This window comes from Micropterus salmoides, unplaced genomic scaffold, assembly GCF_014851395.1.
Source record: "Micropterus salmoides isolate LMB-PRFRI ecotype aquatic unplaced genomic scaffold, ASM1485139v1 Ms_hic_scaffold_1, whole genome shotgun sequence".
NCBI classification, from domain to species: domain Eukaryota; kingdom Metazoa; phylum Chordata; class Actinopteri; order Centrarchiformes; family Centrarchidae; genus Micropterus; species Micropterus salmoides.
The window spans coordinates 10406308-10422409 of NW_024040040.1; the positions used below are offsets into that span (position 1 = coordinate 10406308).

At 39.5% G+C, this 16102-nt stretch overlaps 1 protein-coding gene across 4 annotated transcripts; it reads left to right on the top strand.

The window, feature by feature from the left end:
• The first annotated feature begins 4323 nt into the window (after positions 1-4323).
• Positions 4324-14436, top strand: gckr (glucokinase (hexokinase 4) regulator). Of its 4 annotated transcripts, none has more exons than XR_005444279.1 (19): positions 4324-4765; positions 5354-5506; positions 5618-5692; positions 5771-5839; positions 6067-6140; positions 6946-7012; positions 7110-7163; positions 7285-7379; positions 7516-7621; positions 7719-7837; positions 9755-9853; positions 10330-10427; positions 10640-10716; positions 11913-12009; positions 12091-12200; positions 12355-12432; positions 12570-12580; positions 12717-12860; positions 13496-13629. XR_005444279.1 is itself a non-coding variant. In XM_038717910.1 (19 exons), exons 1-19 carry the CDS (start codon positions 4724-4726, stop codon positions 13826-13828), a joined length of 1806 nt encoding a protein of 601 aa, XP_038573838.1. In that variant the 5' UTR covers positions 4333-4723; the 3' UTR covers positions 13829-14436. The 4 variants fall into 4 exon arrangements, 3 of the variants coding, with proteins under 3 accessions (XP_038573838.1, XP_038573854.1, XP_038573846.1); XM_038717910.1 differs by lacking the exon at positions 12570-12580 and adding an exon at positions 13715-14436 and having other exon boundaries at positions 4333-4765; positions 13496-13630; XM_038717926.1 differs by lacking the exon at positions 12570-12580 and adding an exon at positions 13715-14436 and having other exon boundaries at positions 4333-4765; positions 5618-5678; positions 5769-5839; positions 13496-13630.
• The last annotated feature ends 1666 nt before the right edge of the window (positions 14437-16102 follow it).

A 16102-nucleotide genomic window follows, 5' to 3' on the forward strand; every position in this document is an offset into this window, starting at 1 on the left:
CTGACTTTAGGAGTCGGACGGATGAATGATATTGAAAGAAAAACAAAAGAAGAAGGGATACATTTAGGAGTTTTAAGGCAAATGGAGTCAACACGTTTTTGAGAACGATGAAGGTCAGGAAAAGGAAAAATGGATTAAAGTGATGGATTTAATGGTTGGAAGAGGGATGGAGTAGAGGAATGTAAAGGATGAGAGTGAAAGAGATACAAAGAAATGTTTGTATCATGGAGACATTTAAAAAAAAAAGAAGAGCATTCTGCTTCAGTGATGATTCCTCTTAAGACAAATGTAATCACCAGTAATGTCTTTAAATTGAGGTGGGATGCACACACATCTGTGCTCTCACAAGCATGCTTTTACACACACACACACACACACACACACACACACACAGAAGTGCATGCTTAATATATATTTCCCTAAACACGCACATAATTAGAAATATGCAAGCATGCACTGCACTGCACTACTTAATCACACACACACTTGCTCCTCGCCTCTCAGAAACACGCTTCTGTGCACTTTCTCGCTCTCTCTGTCCACTGGAGATTAGCCTCTCTGTTGTCATGACGACAGTGGCTGTGCGGCTGACGGACAGGGAGAGCGAGTGGATGGTTGTATGGTTGTTTCTGTGTGACTGTGTGCGAGCAAGAGACAATGAGAGCGAGTGACAGCAACACGCAAGCTATTGCAGGCTGCAGCTGGGAGTGTAGCTTTTCACACCTGTATTTAAAGGTAATTGCATCAAATCTTTCATGAATGGGAAGAAATATGACCTGAACACCTGCAGATGCATGTGTCAGCAGCAAACCGGGTAGACGTTTAGCACTCCACAACCAACTCCAGCTTTTCATGCATTTAAAAATGAAACACTCCCTGAACTGAAAACAGCCACAGTTTCACCTGTGTCACATCTATACTCCTAGGAAAACATAATAAATACAAACTTTGTTCTATTTTTTTGCTGGCATGAAGCTCAATGTGCCATAATAAACTCTTGCTATATTCCTGAACAGCAGTATTGGAAGGAACACAATGTCCAAAAATGACAGAAAGAAAAAACTGAACCTCTTATCATGATTCATAGGCTGTAGACTAAGTTCCCCCTTTGACTACACAATATTTATCCAAATGAATAAGCAAAACGCCAGAGGACTTGAGATCAAATGCTTCCTGTGTGCTGATGAGTTGGTTCTGCTATTCCAATCAAAAGTAGGCAACGGCAGCAGCTCCTGGATCAGCAATAAACCTCAAAAGATGACAATGACATTGTTCTGAGTTGATGGGAATCAGGAAGACACAAAATCCGAGTTTTAATTTGGCTGTGAATGACTGTAAGGACAGAGCAAGATAAGAACGCCTCAAATGTGTGGAAATTTGTACATCTGCTAGCAAAGGCTTTGTGGCTGGCAAATGATATAAGAGTCGTACAAGTAACTACAGAGGAAAGTCCTGAGTTTCAATTTATTAACAAAACCTGCGTCCTAGACAGAATGAAGAGAGTTACTAACAATGAAAAAGTTGTTGGGAAAATACAGCCAAAACACGAAGTTAATTGGAACTTTATTTGGCTATGACTAGAGATCACACATTTGAAGATAATGTGAGCACAGTATAGGGAGGACAACTGGGCAACCCCTAAATAGAGTCTGACAGTGGTGGTAGTTCCACAAGGTAAAACAAATTACTTAAATTTAAGTACACAAGTTTTACCTAATAGTTTAAGCTGGGAAAGCAGGCTCTCAAATATACAAATATAGTACAATTATGTGTAAGTACAATGGAGCCTGATGGAGCAGCATGAATACAGTGTTCCTCATTTGATAAGGTGTTTTTTTCCCTCCCTGTTTTTTTCTTAGTTATTTTTGGAGATTGCAAATATATGGTTACCTGTTTTTCCTGAAGCCTTGATACAAGCGTCACCTAACCTTTCTCCATGCTACCGTCATCCCAACCTACAACACAGAAGTATTATCAGCAGTAAAAAGCACAATATTTTATTGTAGTATAATGTAACATAAAATGGACACAGTACAGTTAAGTACCCCAAAATTATACTTAAGTAATAGTACCTGAGACTCTCTGTAGAGAAGACAGATAATACATTTTGTGCAGCAGAATATTTGAATGTATACCAAAACCTGAGGGAACCTAAGGTACTCAAGCTATAAAAAAAGTAATTACACAGGCATGACCTGCTATTTTATATTCATTTTGTTCAGCTCACAGAGGCAGTTTTAGAGCTTTTTCCCATTGCTTTGGCAGTATAAGAAAGCTACTCTTGTGCTGTTAGAGCTGATTTGAATTTGAACCCAGAAAAGGAAAAACATTTATATAACCATAATGTTGTAATTTTAATACAACACAGTGAGCTTTCAGGGTCTTTGGGATGTTTTACCATTTTTAGGCGCACAAATGAAGTAACATAGTGATGAGTGATCAGCATAAAACTGAAGAATCTGACATTTCAGTGACGTTCACCGTGGCCGACTGTTTCCACGGCATCAAACTAGTTGACTTGGTGACTGTGGCAGACAGAAAATTACTGCAGAGCTGAAGACAGCAGCTTTTGACAAAGAAAGTCTGACAGTCGCTTCCCTCTGCACCCCGAATGAACCGTTTTCTGTTCCGGTGTTTTTATGATGAGAAGAACCACTTAAGCGTTGATGACTTCCTTGCTCCTTTAGGGGGCAATTTGTCAAGATTTAAGAAAAATGCTGAGAGTGGAACAGGATGGCAAGGGAGGACTCCTCAAAATCGAAGGACCTTTCATGGTTTGGTGCCAAGGTCAATGTGCAGAGTGCTCGACTTCAAGAACACATGGGTCAACTCAAGTCAAGGAGAATGTATTATTTATAGAGCTTATGAACACAGGTTGAAAACACGTTGATTTCACCAAAACACAGCTAGTGAGAGGCAAAAAGAACAAACTAACAAAAATGGTTGTACCCACCAGTTTAGGCATGAATAGAAAAATACTCTTTGTGCTTGTGGTCCTCTGACGGTTTTGCGTATAAATTCAGACATTGTCATTGTTTGGTCAAAGAGTCTGCTGCTGCATCATTCAGTGAGAACTGTGTGCTCAGTGTGTGAAAAATGCAGCTGCTTTGCTGCTCGGAGTCGACACAGAGGCTGACAGACATTCACATTTGAAACTGCTTATTAGATTTCTCAATAAGAAGTCAAAACAAAGGGAAAAGGCTGTTTTTCCTACTTGTTGTTTTTTATATTCCGTAAAGTCATTCTATTGCTTTTCTTTGCCTCTGTGTTTGAGAGGTCCTATGTAAATACAGCTGCCATGCCTGACAGTTTCATTTTGTTTGATGAAATAAATCTTTTAATAACATCCCGCTTGTACATTTTGGAGCTTTTGTGTGAAATAAAATAGCTTGCCAATGATTGAAATTAAGCTACAGTACAGTCACATGTTAGCCATAGCAAAATTATATGGTGATAATATGCTACGGTTGATTTTGCAGCTGGCTGTGCTGCCCCCAAGCTGACAAAAATCAATTAATGCAGATTTATGCCCTCACCATGTCAGATGAAATTTTGCTTTAATGGTACTTATCCCCCCTATTATTAGATTAGCAAAAACCAGTTGGCACACAGCAAGCCTGGGGCTTTTAGGCAGTTGCCTGCTGTTGTGGTTGTATAGTGTGTTGTTAGCCTGAAGACTCTTTAAAAGTTGGTGCAATGCAGCCTTGGTGGTTAACTTCACAGATTGGCTAAGCATTCCCGTTTCACTATTGTGATCACGTTTGCTTGAAAAGCATTCAGTTATGACTCTTCTTTGCTTCGTCCTGGCTTTGACTCATCGCACAGCCCTACGCACAGCTCTGGTGTTGGACTGACTCAGAGAGGTTCACACGAAACTGTACTTCAGATGTCTGATATCATTAATAATCAGTGTGAGCCAGTAATGAGTGGTACAAATGAATCACTCTAAAGAGAGTCACAGGTCTTTACAGAGTACCAAACACAAAATTAATTTTGTGTAAAAAAAAAAAAAAAAAAAAGAGGCGACAGGAGTTGAGGTGTGAGGAGAAATATTTGTCTTTCCTTTGTTGATGGATATGATGTGAATAATGTCCTTGCCGCGGTGTCGCTGAAAGCAATTAGCCGGTAGTTATGAGAGACGGTAGTGGGAGTTTGAGGGAGTGAGGCATACTGCAGGAGTTGACAGTGAGTCCACTGAAAGGGGTGAAATGGATTAGACTCCACAATCTGCTGGGGTGTAAATGGCTTCACACTGCTCAGAACCAACTGGGTATTTTGTACATTGCTGGGTTGAAAAGCATATTTGAAAATTAAGAAACAAATTTCACTGTTGGAGGTTTTTTATTTATTGTGAGACTGAGCCAAGACTCTCTGATCAGAACCGAGATCAAGGATGATTTCAAGACTGTCTCACGTTTTCAGCTCATTTCCATGTCCCAAGTTTTTTTTTTTGCTGTGGTACATTGTTGCAAGAATGACTCTATACTGCTATTAATCCACAGAAACCCTCGGCATTTGTGTTTATGTGGGGCAGAGAATTCATCGCTTCCTTTCACTCCTCAGTCTCAAAGGTCCTTAAGTGAACTTTGTCACTAGAGTGAGAGCCAAGTACTTTGTGGTTTTCATTTTCAGTTCCTGTAGCTGACAAAAAGGAAGCAAGCTGCAAGGAGGGACATTTCTTGTGACAAACGGTTTTTGGCAGACGAGGACAGACTCATCCACAATGACGGGGAAATCCACAGAAGTGTCTTTGCATGAATGGGAGGTAAGTTAAAGGAAGGTTTGAAGAAATACATATACGTGTTTGCTTTCTTGGTGAGTTAGATGAAAAGATTGATACCACTCTCATGTCTGTACGGTAAATATGAAGCTACAGCAACTGCTTAGCTAAGTTTAGTTCAAGAAATAGTCTGGCAACCCCATAACACAGCAACTTGTCATTTTTACACATCTGGTTTAATATGGATTAAACAAAAGAGAAATAAGTAATGAATGAGCTTTAGAGATGTGCTTGTAGGCAGGTTTTGTTAGCATAGCAGTCTTTGTGCTAGCTAAGGTAGCTGCTGCTGGCTCTTGCTACACATTTAGCATACAGACATGAGAGTAGTATCTATTTTCTATTCTAACAACAGCAAATAAAGTGAATTAGCATATTTCCCAAAAAGTTCAACCACACCTTAACTCATGCTAAAACACAAAACACAAACTAGCATAAAATCAAATCAACAACTTGGAAGAAAATCTTTTAATATCTATTTTTAAATCACTGGACTGAAGCAGCAAGAAACAGAGATGTTTGAATGCAGCAGATATGTTGAATTATTCTTTAAATTGATATTTTGTTATTTCTCAGTCCCCAGATTATGAGCCGTCCCTTCCCGTTTCAGAGAAGTCCAATCCCCTGACTCGTGACATAGACCGGGCTGCAGCTAATGGTATAGTGGGGATGTTACAGGCCTGTGACACCCAGATGTTTCAAGAAGAGGCAGCAGGGGCAACCTACCAGGTACAAGCGTTTGATAAATGATGTGTAGCCTTCAAGATTCTTTGACAAAACTGTATTCTGAAAGAAATTATGCAATCTGTAATCTGAAGAAATTATTATTTTCATTTTTAGAGGCTTTTGAGTGGACAAGTGGTGGAAACATTGATGGAGGTTGCTAAGAGGGTGGAGCTCATTCTCATTCTCAAGGTATGTTATCTTTATCTGTCTGTATTTTTGTTGCTCAGTCAGGCATGTTATTAAGCAAATCTGTTTTTTTTTTAACAGGATCCTCAGGACAGCCTTGTTGTCCTGAGCGGTTGTGGGACTTCTGGTCGACTGGCTTTCCTCATCTCGGTAAATGTTGTGCTGAAATGCTCCCCATGTGATTTAGCCCACTACACACCAGGAACAAGGAAACAAACACTAATCAAATTATTTATGATAAAAAAAAGACTATTTTGTGATATCGTAAAGCAAGGCAGCCAGAACCTTGCTTTACGATATCATATTTGGATAATAATCTGATCAAATCTCACTTGTTTTGTGGAAAAATGACTTCCTGTGCGTGCCTGTGTTGTTAGTCATGTTTCAATAGAGCGCTGAGGGAGCTGAACCAGAGTCCAGTCTATTCCTACATTATTGCAGGGGGAGACAGGTATGTTGAGGTTTTGTTGCACTGAACAAAATTGCACTCATGATTGAAAACACATAACCAGCAGGAGTAGTTTACATTTACAATGACATTTTGTTGTTTTAGTGCTGAAAGACTCTTTTTTACACCCCTCAGTCTTATAGACAAGTTTTGTCATGCTGGCCAGATCATAGTCTGAATGAAGTAACGGCTTCAAACTTACTTAGAGTGAGACTAGATAACTTGACAGAGACAGAATAACATCTTCTTTTTACAAATTAAAAGTTTAATTGCAAACCAATATAACTCAATTAGTTTTAGCTTATGGTGGCTAATGTTATCTCATGTAAGCAAGCAAACCTTAGATAGGTATTGCTTTGTAACCGACATTACTGAGTCAATTTGCCTCATTCTCTGCTTGTGCTACTGCTATGCTATGTATTAGCATGTCAAAGGTTAGCGTTTTAATATTTCTTTTCACAAAACTACAAGAAGTAAGCACACTGTGTTTATTAAAATCTTATCTGGGACGTGCTAAAACATAGCGTAACAATAGCACAAGCAAATGTGAGTAATAAAGTTAGCAAACTAAATCAGTAATATTAGTGAAATATTTATCTAAAGTTTGCTAACATTAACCACCATAATTTACTGGTCATACCAGAGAGAATAAAGCTGTCGCAGCGAGTGTAATAGGGTCAACTAAGGTGTGTTTTATGGCTAGTAAATTCTTTTAATTTAAGAGGAAGAATGTGTAATATCTTCTTTTACATGATACAAAATCTTACTTTACGTCTGCAAATCTCTGTCTTGCTCTCATTTTCCTCAGAGCTCTGCTATCCTCTCAAGAAGCTCCTGAAGATGATCCCAAACTGGGCATGCTCAGTCTAAAGAAGGTCGGGGACATGGTGGAGTGTGTGTGTGTGTGTAAATGTGGTACTTGTTTAGCAAAACTCTAGCATTTCACCACTACCTGTTTTTGGCACACTGCAGGTCTGTGAGGGAAAGAAGCAGGTCTTGTTCATAGGTATTTCCTGCGGATTATCTGTAAGTGACTCTAATTGGTCAGAATCTGAATTCTGGGTTGGACAGGATGTTAACATCAGGACCTTGTAAACCTGCACATAACTTAAGCTGTTTTTTTGTGCATTTGATTCCTGGCCAATAGGCTCCGTTTGTAGCAGGTCAGCTGGACTTCTGCCTGCAGCACCCTGAGGTCTACACGCCTGTACTGGTTGGCTTCAATCCTACACATCAGGCCAGGTGTGTGAGTGTGTGTACACATACTTCAGTCTTACTCCATTAATATTATGTCATGTAAATTAGTGATTGTTTTGTGTGATATGTCCTTTTGGGTTTGAATAAAGTTTATTTTTAACATCCAATAACGGTGTGTTAGGGATGAGCCCATACCAGGCTGCACGTTCACATTTCGCAGTGTGGCGCAAATGATGCAGGAGCTTGGCAAAAGTCACAAGGCCTTCCTCCTCAACCCAGCAGTTGGGGTAAGAACCTCAACTTGCACTCTTTATAGCCATGTTCGACTCAAGAGAGCAGTGGAAATACTTTGGCCAGAGACTCTGTGAATGTGTCTGTGTTCAGCCAGAGGCCATCAGTGGCTCTTCCAGGATGAAGGGAGGCAGTGCCACTAAGATTCTCCTGGAGGTTGTCCTGTCTGCCGCTCATGCTGCCGCCTTACAAAACACACCCATCACAGAAAAGTAAGCATGGTGAAAAATGATCTGAGGCTTTATCTGCAATTACATGAATATATTGACTCTTTGTACGTTACTTACAGTCTGTTATTGCTATGTTAGTTGCTGCTGCTGAAACAGAGATATTTAGGTAAATGTACAGCTGCTTCAAAGTGTCCTGTGAACCACAAAACGCGGTTCCAAATATAGAAGAAATTGAAATGATACTGATAAGGAAATAGTTCGACATTTTGCGAAATACTTTAGTTGAGAAGATTCATACCACTATAATCTTATTTCCAGAGTTTAGACAACACAGACATTTTAAACGAGTTGTTTAAATTTATCACCTTCCGATTTATTATACGCCTTTCCAAACATATTTGCAGAACCTTTTAGGCAACTCAGATCTTTACATGGATCTAATAGACATGAAAGTAAATTCATTTCTGGTATGAAGACAGGAAATTTGACACATCTAGACTGTAGACTGACTCTAAGATTATAAGGAAACACCGCCAAAAAAAACACTATTGGTCTCCTATCATCATGACCTGAAGTCACCTTGGTCTCCAACGCAGCACCAAAAGGTTCAACATGATGCTTCCTAAGTGCTTCTTTGTGTTGACAGCCAACAGCCTGCAGTCGATTCTCTCCTACAGCCACCTGAAAAACGTGTAGTCCCCTGGACATGTTTTTCACATTGTCAGAGAAAGGCACGTGTGGCTGCATGTGCATTGCTTCATTTTGAATCCGCATGCTCTGTATGCATTACCTACGGCAGCAATTTAGGTGTCACTGGCAAGTTGAATATCATCACTAAGATGGGTGGAAAGAGAACACACGAGATAATGCAAGTACCACATGGTGATGTAAAATGATAGAATGGTAGGGGGATAGTGTGAATAAAAACATTACTGATAATGACAACTGTAGCAGCGGAGCAGGAACAGAAACACCTGAAAGCGATAAAAGGAGAGAGACGAGAAAGCACAAAACTACAGGAGAAGGAACAAGTCGAGATAGTAATGTAAGAAAAAGAAAACATACAGGTGGAGGGGGAGAGGAGGAGAGGAGCTCAGTGCATCATGGGAAGTCTCCCTGCAGCCTGTAGCGAGCCTAAGTCTCTCCTTTTCCAGTGGACCACCATTGGACCTTATATGAAGTTGTAACTTGTTTTCTCAAGGACTGAAGCTAACGTTACTGAAGATAACGTCAAAGAGCTTTCATGTGTAGATGATTTGATGAAAGGACCGAGTTGTTGGATCAAACACATCAGCTGAGATACATTTCTGTGTGGAACATAGCTAAGTTACCAAGCTAGAAACAACCAAGCAATGAACCAAGCATTAACATGTCGCTGACAAAACATGTTATTTACTGTTTTAGGATAAACTGAGACTCTTTTGACAGACAAAATGATCTTTTAAATAGACCAACATCATATGCATAATTCAGGGTACAATTCAAACGGGATAAAAAAATAAGTTGTCTTTAGCCATTGACTACCATATATATTACTTACCGAAATAAGGTCCATGGGGCAGAAGCTGAAGCAATGGATTTAGGCACTCTAAAGCAGCATAACTAAGGGATGGTTCAGGACTCAACTCCTCAAATCTATTCTTAAATGTGGAGATGGGGTCTGCCTCCTGAACCCAAACTGGAACCTGATTCCACAGGAGGGGCTCTGGCTCCCATTCTACATTTGGAGACTCTAGGTACAGCAAGTAACCCTGCATTCTGGGAGTGCAATGTTTTAGTGGCATAATAAGCTATAGAGCTACTATGAGCTCTTTAAGAGTTGATGGTGCCTGACCTTTAAAGGCTTTGTAGGTGAGCAGAAATAGTTACACATAGACTAGTTGTCCAAACACTGTTTTACCTGCCCGTATAACAGAAATATCTAAACCTAGCTTCTTTGTGTTTCTTTCTTCCCAACAGGGGCGTCCTGCAGCACATGAGAGCATACGAGAAAACTCTTGATATCACTTATGCCCAGAATGAGGGGATCACTGCTCTGATGGAGGCAGCTGGACAGAGGTGGAACATCCTGTTTCACACCTTTCACTTTAACCTTGAATTTTTTATAACAAGGCCAACAGACACAGAGCTATTTCTGATTTAGAGCAGCAGCAGTAGCCTGGTGCTTTAGCTGCCAAGAGGTTTGTCAAACATTTCACAAAAACGCTGAAATAAATACAAAAAAAACCCCACCCCAGTGAATTTTAATATGTTGCAAGTGGAAACTCGCCATTGAAACCCAAAATAATAACATTTGTCAAGGTGGATTAGCTGCTCCAGTGCTCCAAAGCTTCCAGTGGTGGAGAAATCCGGTCTACAATACTGGCGGCCCACTAGGTGCAATATGAGCCTTTCCTCTCATTAAACATCTAAAACGCGTAAAAGTTTATAATTGCATTTGTGTGTTAAACAATAAAAAACAATAAAAAACAATAAAACTTTCTGTTTTAACATTTTGACCTCAGCGATCTGCTACTCTCCCATATGTGTTTCAGTTTGCGGAGTGGCGGGCGTGTGTGTTATCTGGGCTGGGGCTCCCTCGCTATTCTGGGCCTCATTGATGCCAGTGAGTGTAAACCCACGTTTGGAGCAGGTGAGTCTGAATTATTATTTTTTTCTGTGTGATAACATTGTGCAAAGCCAGGACTTGCGACTTGTGAATGCAACCGAGACCCAGTAAGTCTAAAACAAGATGTTGGTTAATGATCACAGATGCATTTTTACATATATAATTGGTAACCTGGGAGAGATACATCTTTTACTTTTGCACGATATATGTATATTATTTGTGTCTGTGTGTCTGAGACTACGGAGATGTTCGAGGCTTCATCAGTGGAGGATACAGAGAGCTGAACAACAATGAGGGTCCGCTTATTTCACTGGTATGTGAAGGAAAACAATGAATTAACATCTATTTAAACAAAAGAGGACAACTGGAATTAATGGACAACTAATTATTGCAAATGGAGAACAAAAGCTCTAATCGGACACAATGGACTAATAAATGGTATTTAATTATGAATGATGACTAGATTTAACATTCCTCTGTGCTTCTTTTACGGTAGCGCTGTCTTCTGTTCTGGGTTGTCTTACAAGTCTGAAAAATCCTTAAAAAGTATTAAAATGTCACTAAAATTCAATTAAAATGAAACACAGCTTATTTTGCACCATGCCATGACACATCTGTCTCAGCTGCATTTAACTTGTAGATTAACCCAGAACAGGATTAGTGTGAAAGACATCCTGCTGTACCTTCTTTATGAAACCCTGCTGGACTTGATGTCTGTTTTCAATTAATCTGCTTTAGTTCTTTTTTTATACTGCTGGGTGATCTAGTGAGTCAAAGGCTTTTTGAAATTGGCAAGTTCTATTTATATTCCTTTTTTGAAGATTGTTTTTTATTATTTATTTTGCATCATTACGTGACATATGCACAGACACACTAACTACTTGCAAATTGCACGTGCTTACCAATTTCCTCATGTACATCATGTGTAATTATCTGTCAATCCCTTGTGCAAGTGCACAGCATTTGAATTCAGTGCGAGAATGGCGGACACCCCACTGACAATACAAACAACTATTTTATATAAACGTAATAAATGTCAGCCATAAATACCAATCAAAACAAAATGTCTCAAGCAATTTAGACAAAACTACCCCAAAACTGTCATCACATTTGATTCAAATGTTGCTGAATCTTGATTGGTGCATGAAGGTATTTGACTTCACTTTTATTTGACTGAGCCTCGCCCACTTCAGAAATCTCTCTAAACTAACACTGTTCTAGCTTTGGCTTGTCATTTTTGGACCCCATTGCTCATGAAGTTGACTGAGAAAATATATTTTCAGGGCCTTTAAAATGCACAAGTCTGTAAGTTAACCTACTAATGTGTGTATCGCTTATATAAAAATGTTGGATATGTCATTTAAAAAAATGTTGTTCATAAAAATATTGAAAAGCTGTATGAATGTATATCTACTACCACAAATAACTAATGTACATGATGTACGTTACAAAAATAAATGATATATACATCACATAGATATTTGAACATATGTGTTTTCTTTCCTCTAGGGTCCCAACTTTTGCATAGCACACGAGGATTTTTTGCATCTAGTTCTGCCATCTCTTAATGACCAGGACATCGTTCTTCTTCTCTACACGCACTCTGGTGAGATAACACCTTCTTCGTTTCATGTTTGGATTTTGTCCAAATGAAATTAACATGTGTCTCGATGGCTTCGCTCCACAGACGATGTCAGTGAGGTGGCCACGTTGGCACACAGAGTGAGAAAAAAGACGTCCAACCTCCATGCTGTTTATCATCATGTTGATGGAGACACTGCAGCTGCTGTCCAACAAGTATCTATCTATCTATCTATCTATCTATCTATCTATCTATCTATCTATCTATCTATCTATCTATCTATCTATCTATCTATCTATCTATCTATCTATCTATCTATCTATCTATCTATCTATCTATCTATCTCATATAGTCTCCATTTTTTTGCAGGATGACATCAATAAGCTGTGTTTATCCTCACTAAAATTTACTTGGCTGTCACCTGCCTCAGGGAGCTTACTACACATGGTACAGCGCGCACACACACACACACACACACACACACACACACACACACACACACATAAACATTGATTCAGTGACTCACTGGAGCATGATAAATATCAAGGTTGCCTCATTTTTTCTCCTTTTCCCTCCTCCAACAGACCATTTTGCAGTGAGTCCTCCCTGTCAAATGTTAAAAGACATTCTTATTAGTTTATTTCTATTTTAGATGACAAGCTATTTTCATATGTTTACATTGTTCCTCTGATGCTGATGTAGAAAGAAAATCAATCCCGCCTCTCTCCCAGCAGTGGGAGCTGTCCACTAAGCTGCTGCTGAACGGTGTGAGCACCGGAGCTCACATTTTAAAGGGGAAGATTTACCAGAACCACATGATCGACGTGCAGGTCACCAACAGGAAACTCTACCGCAGAGCCATATGTTTACTCCAGGTATAGAAATTTAAAGGAAGTTATCCCACCAAATATACAATACATGTTCCTTTGTCTGTTTGTCAACTGCGCATTATTTTCACAACACACTGTGAAGAAGATGTGTCTTTTTGGTTTCGATGTCATGTCATTCAGGATCATGGCTGGATTAACCTTTATACTGTTGGGCCCCTGTTGCCTCCAATTTCTCATCTAGTACACTGCACACAGCCCAAAGAACACTAGATGGTAGTTTCACTATATTTTACAAAGAGACCCAGAAACCAACCAGTTCTCCTATACAGGAATACTATCTGATTTCTTTGTGTCAGTTAGTTTGAGGTGGTGTGATGAAGAACAACTTGAAGTGGTGCCCACGTGCTGTATTTTCCTAAATAAAGTGAAATAATTAACTAGATTTTGACACAGGGTCCCTCCACAAGATTATAATAATGTAGTTTTGTTGTGAAGCAGTTTGTGACATCTGCTCTAAAGGTGCTACATAACTAAACTTCTGTTTTCCTAAACTTACTTTTAAACCATGTTGACGTACAGCACATACTCCTGATCTGAACCTGATAGAAGAGTCAGTTGAGTTACAGTAACCACTGAGAGGGTTTTGGAGCTAAATCAAAGCTGTTTCCTTCTCCTTCCAGAAGCTGTCAGGTTGCCCTGAGTCCCAATGTGAGGAAGCTCTTCTCAAGGCCGTCTACCGAGTGGACAAGCTGACAGTGGACATTACATCTTCTGACATCAACACACACACACACACTGCCAGAAACAGGACCAAGGTAAGGAGGAAGTAAGGTGCATAATGTATTGGAGGAAATGCATGACTGGTGGCTGGCTGTAATATATTTCCTCTCTCTGTGCAGGTGGTCCCTCTGGCTTTGGTCTGTTTGCTGACTGGTTGCTCTCTCATGGAGGCAGAGTCTCATCTGGAGCAACAGCCAATCGTAAGGGAGGCTGTGGAGGCCTGCCTGTCATAATTTACATGACATGAAGTCAAGCACCTTCCCTACACACATACACTGCAGTCATTTATATTATTTAATCAATCAGTCCTCTATTTCACCTCTACAGAGAGATCATAGCTTTAATGTGGATCTCAGATAAACTGACTTCTTAAACATTTTGTGTAATTATTACTCTTTTGTTAGTTGTTGGTTTGATTATGAGCTAATATTTATTATAAGCCAAAATGTGAACCATATTGTTTTGAGGCAACAGTTTGGAATTTGACACCTGAATGCAAAACCATGTTATAACACTAAGGGGCAGACTTTACACCTCGAGAAAAGCAAACCTTGTCATAAAAACCTGCAAATGTACAGTCAGTTTGTACTGGGTTTTTAAACAAGTAGTTTCACAAATTAAGGTAAAAGATGTTAGAATATAGTGCACGTGATAAAATCAGGAAAATACATCAATAAAATTTTTATTTGTTTCTACTTTTTCAGTAATTGGCATGCCAAAAATGTTCTCCTGATGTAATTGAACTCCTCCTGACCAAAGCAGGTGTACCTCCATGACATTTCAATACATACTGTATATTGCACGACTGAATTATGTTAAAAAGTTTGATACTGGGCTGATACTGAGTTGTGATGTTTCACATGCTTCACCGTGTCCTGCAACAGTACGGGCTCTGCCATATTTGGTCTGTGTGATGTAAATCAACCTCAATCCCTCTGTAGCTCAACACACACACACTCACACAGGTACTGGATTAGTGTGACGTATGTGTGTCTTGAGAGCTTGAGCAGCTTTGGAAACACTTTTAGAGCAGAGCCAAACACAGTAGGGAAGCACAGAGCAAAATCAGCCCAGGAAGGTAAAGTACACATCAGGGCTGGATCAGAAAGCATTAGCACATAATTCTCAGTGTTTATATAAACACCTGTGAAGTAATAAAAAAGCTACTATTTGCCACCTTGAGACTAATACAAAGGGGCGCCACTGTACATAGTGAACATCTGCTATAATCATTACACTGCTTTTATCATTGGGCCAAGGGGTGATTCGTCCAAATTTCAATTCAGTGGGTTGGTTCTCCCAGTTTCTCTCCTACAGTACCCCTAAAGCGGTACCTATTCATGTAGATAGTTTTGATTTTCTTTCTACTGCAATTTCTGTCCCCAGATTTTCTGCTGCTGCAAACACAATACAAGAGAGGTGAATGGGATTGTGATGATCAGAGCATTGGAAAATTATATTTAAACCCCCTCAAAAGCAATATCTTACATTTAAGCTGACGCTTTTAGCCAAAGCGACTTACAATTGCTATACATGTCAGAGGTCGCACGCCTCTGGAGCAACTAGGGGTTAAGTGTCTTGCTCAGGGACACAATGGTAGATGTCTCACAGTGGGAAACCCAGGTCTCCCACACCAAAGGCAAGCATCTTATCTATGCGCCATCACCACCCCTATCTTTTATAATAACCATTATCCGCAGAAGACGCAGAAGTTTTATTATATGAATTGTTTTTTTCAGTAGAAATTAGTTAATACATCAACAACATTCAAACTTTGAATTGAAATCTGTACTGAGTGTACAGCAAATTACATTATATGTAGAATTTGAAACTCAGGACTGTATGCTAATTTTAAATCTAAAGTCAGCAGGCGATTAGCTTAGCTTAGCTTAGCTTAGCATAAACACTGGAAGCAGCTAGCAGCTTATTTTGAACAGAGTCAAATGGTAACACAGCAAAAGATAATAATTTAGACTTTAGACTAATTTAGACTTTTGATGATGTGACTACAAGGCTAGCGGTGGTAACCATGGTTGTAATAATGGGCAGTTTTCCTGTTCTACACATTGAATGCAACATTAGAGGTGCTGACAGGCATATGTTTGAGCTTTGGAGTGAGCCAGAATAGCTGCTGCTCCTGCTCAAACTCTATGCTAAGGTAAGCTAATGGCCTAGTTCTGGCTTTATAGTTACTGCACAGCTACGAGAGTCGTTTCAATCCTCTCATCTAACTCTCAGCAAAAAAGCAAATAAGCACATTTCCCAAAATGTTGAACAATTCCTGTTAATCTAAGAGACAGACTTCATAAAACTACAGTATCAGCTATAGATACCACTACAGGTAGCTGAAGGTAAAGTGTTCTAAATATGCACTCAAGCCTAACCTGAAATGTGTTACATTAGACCAGAGTGAAGTAACATGTAGCCCAAATGGTCTCAGGTTAAATCATTTTAGAATCAAGATAAATACACCAATCTAGCAACACTTTAGTTTGCACGCTCTGATG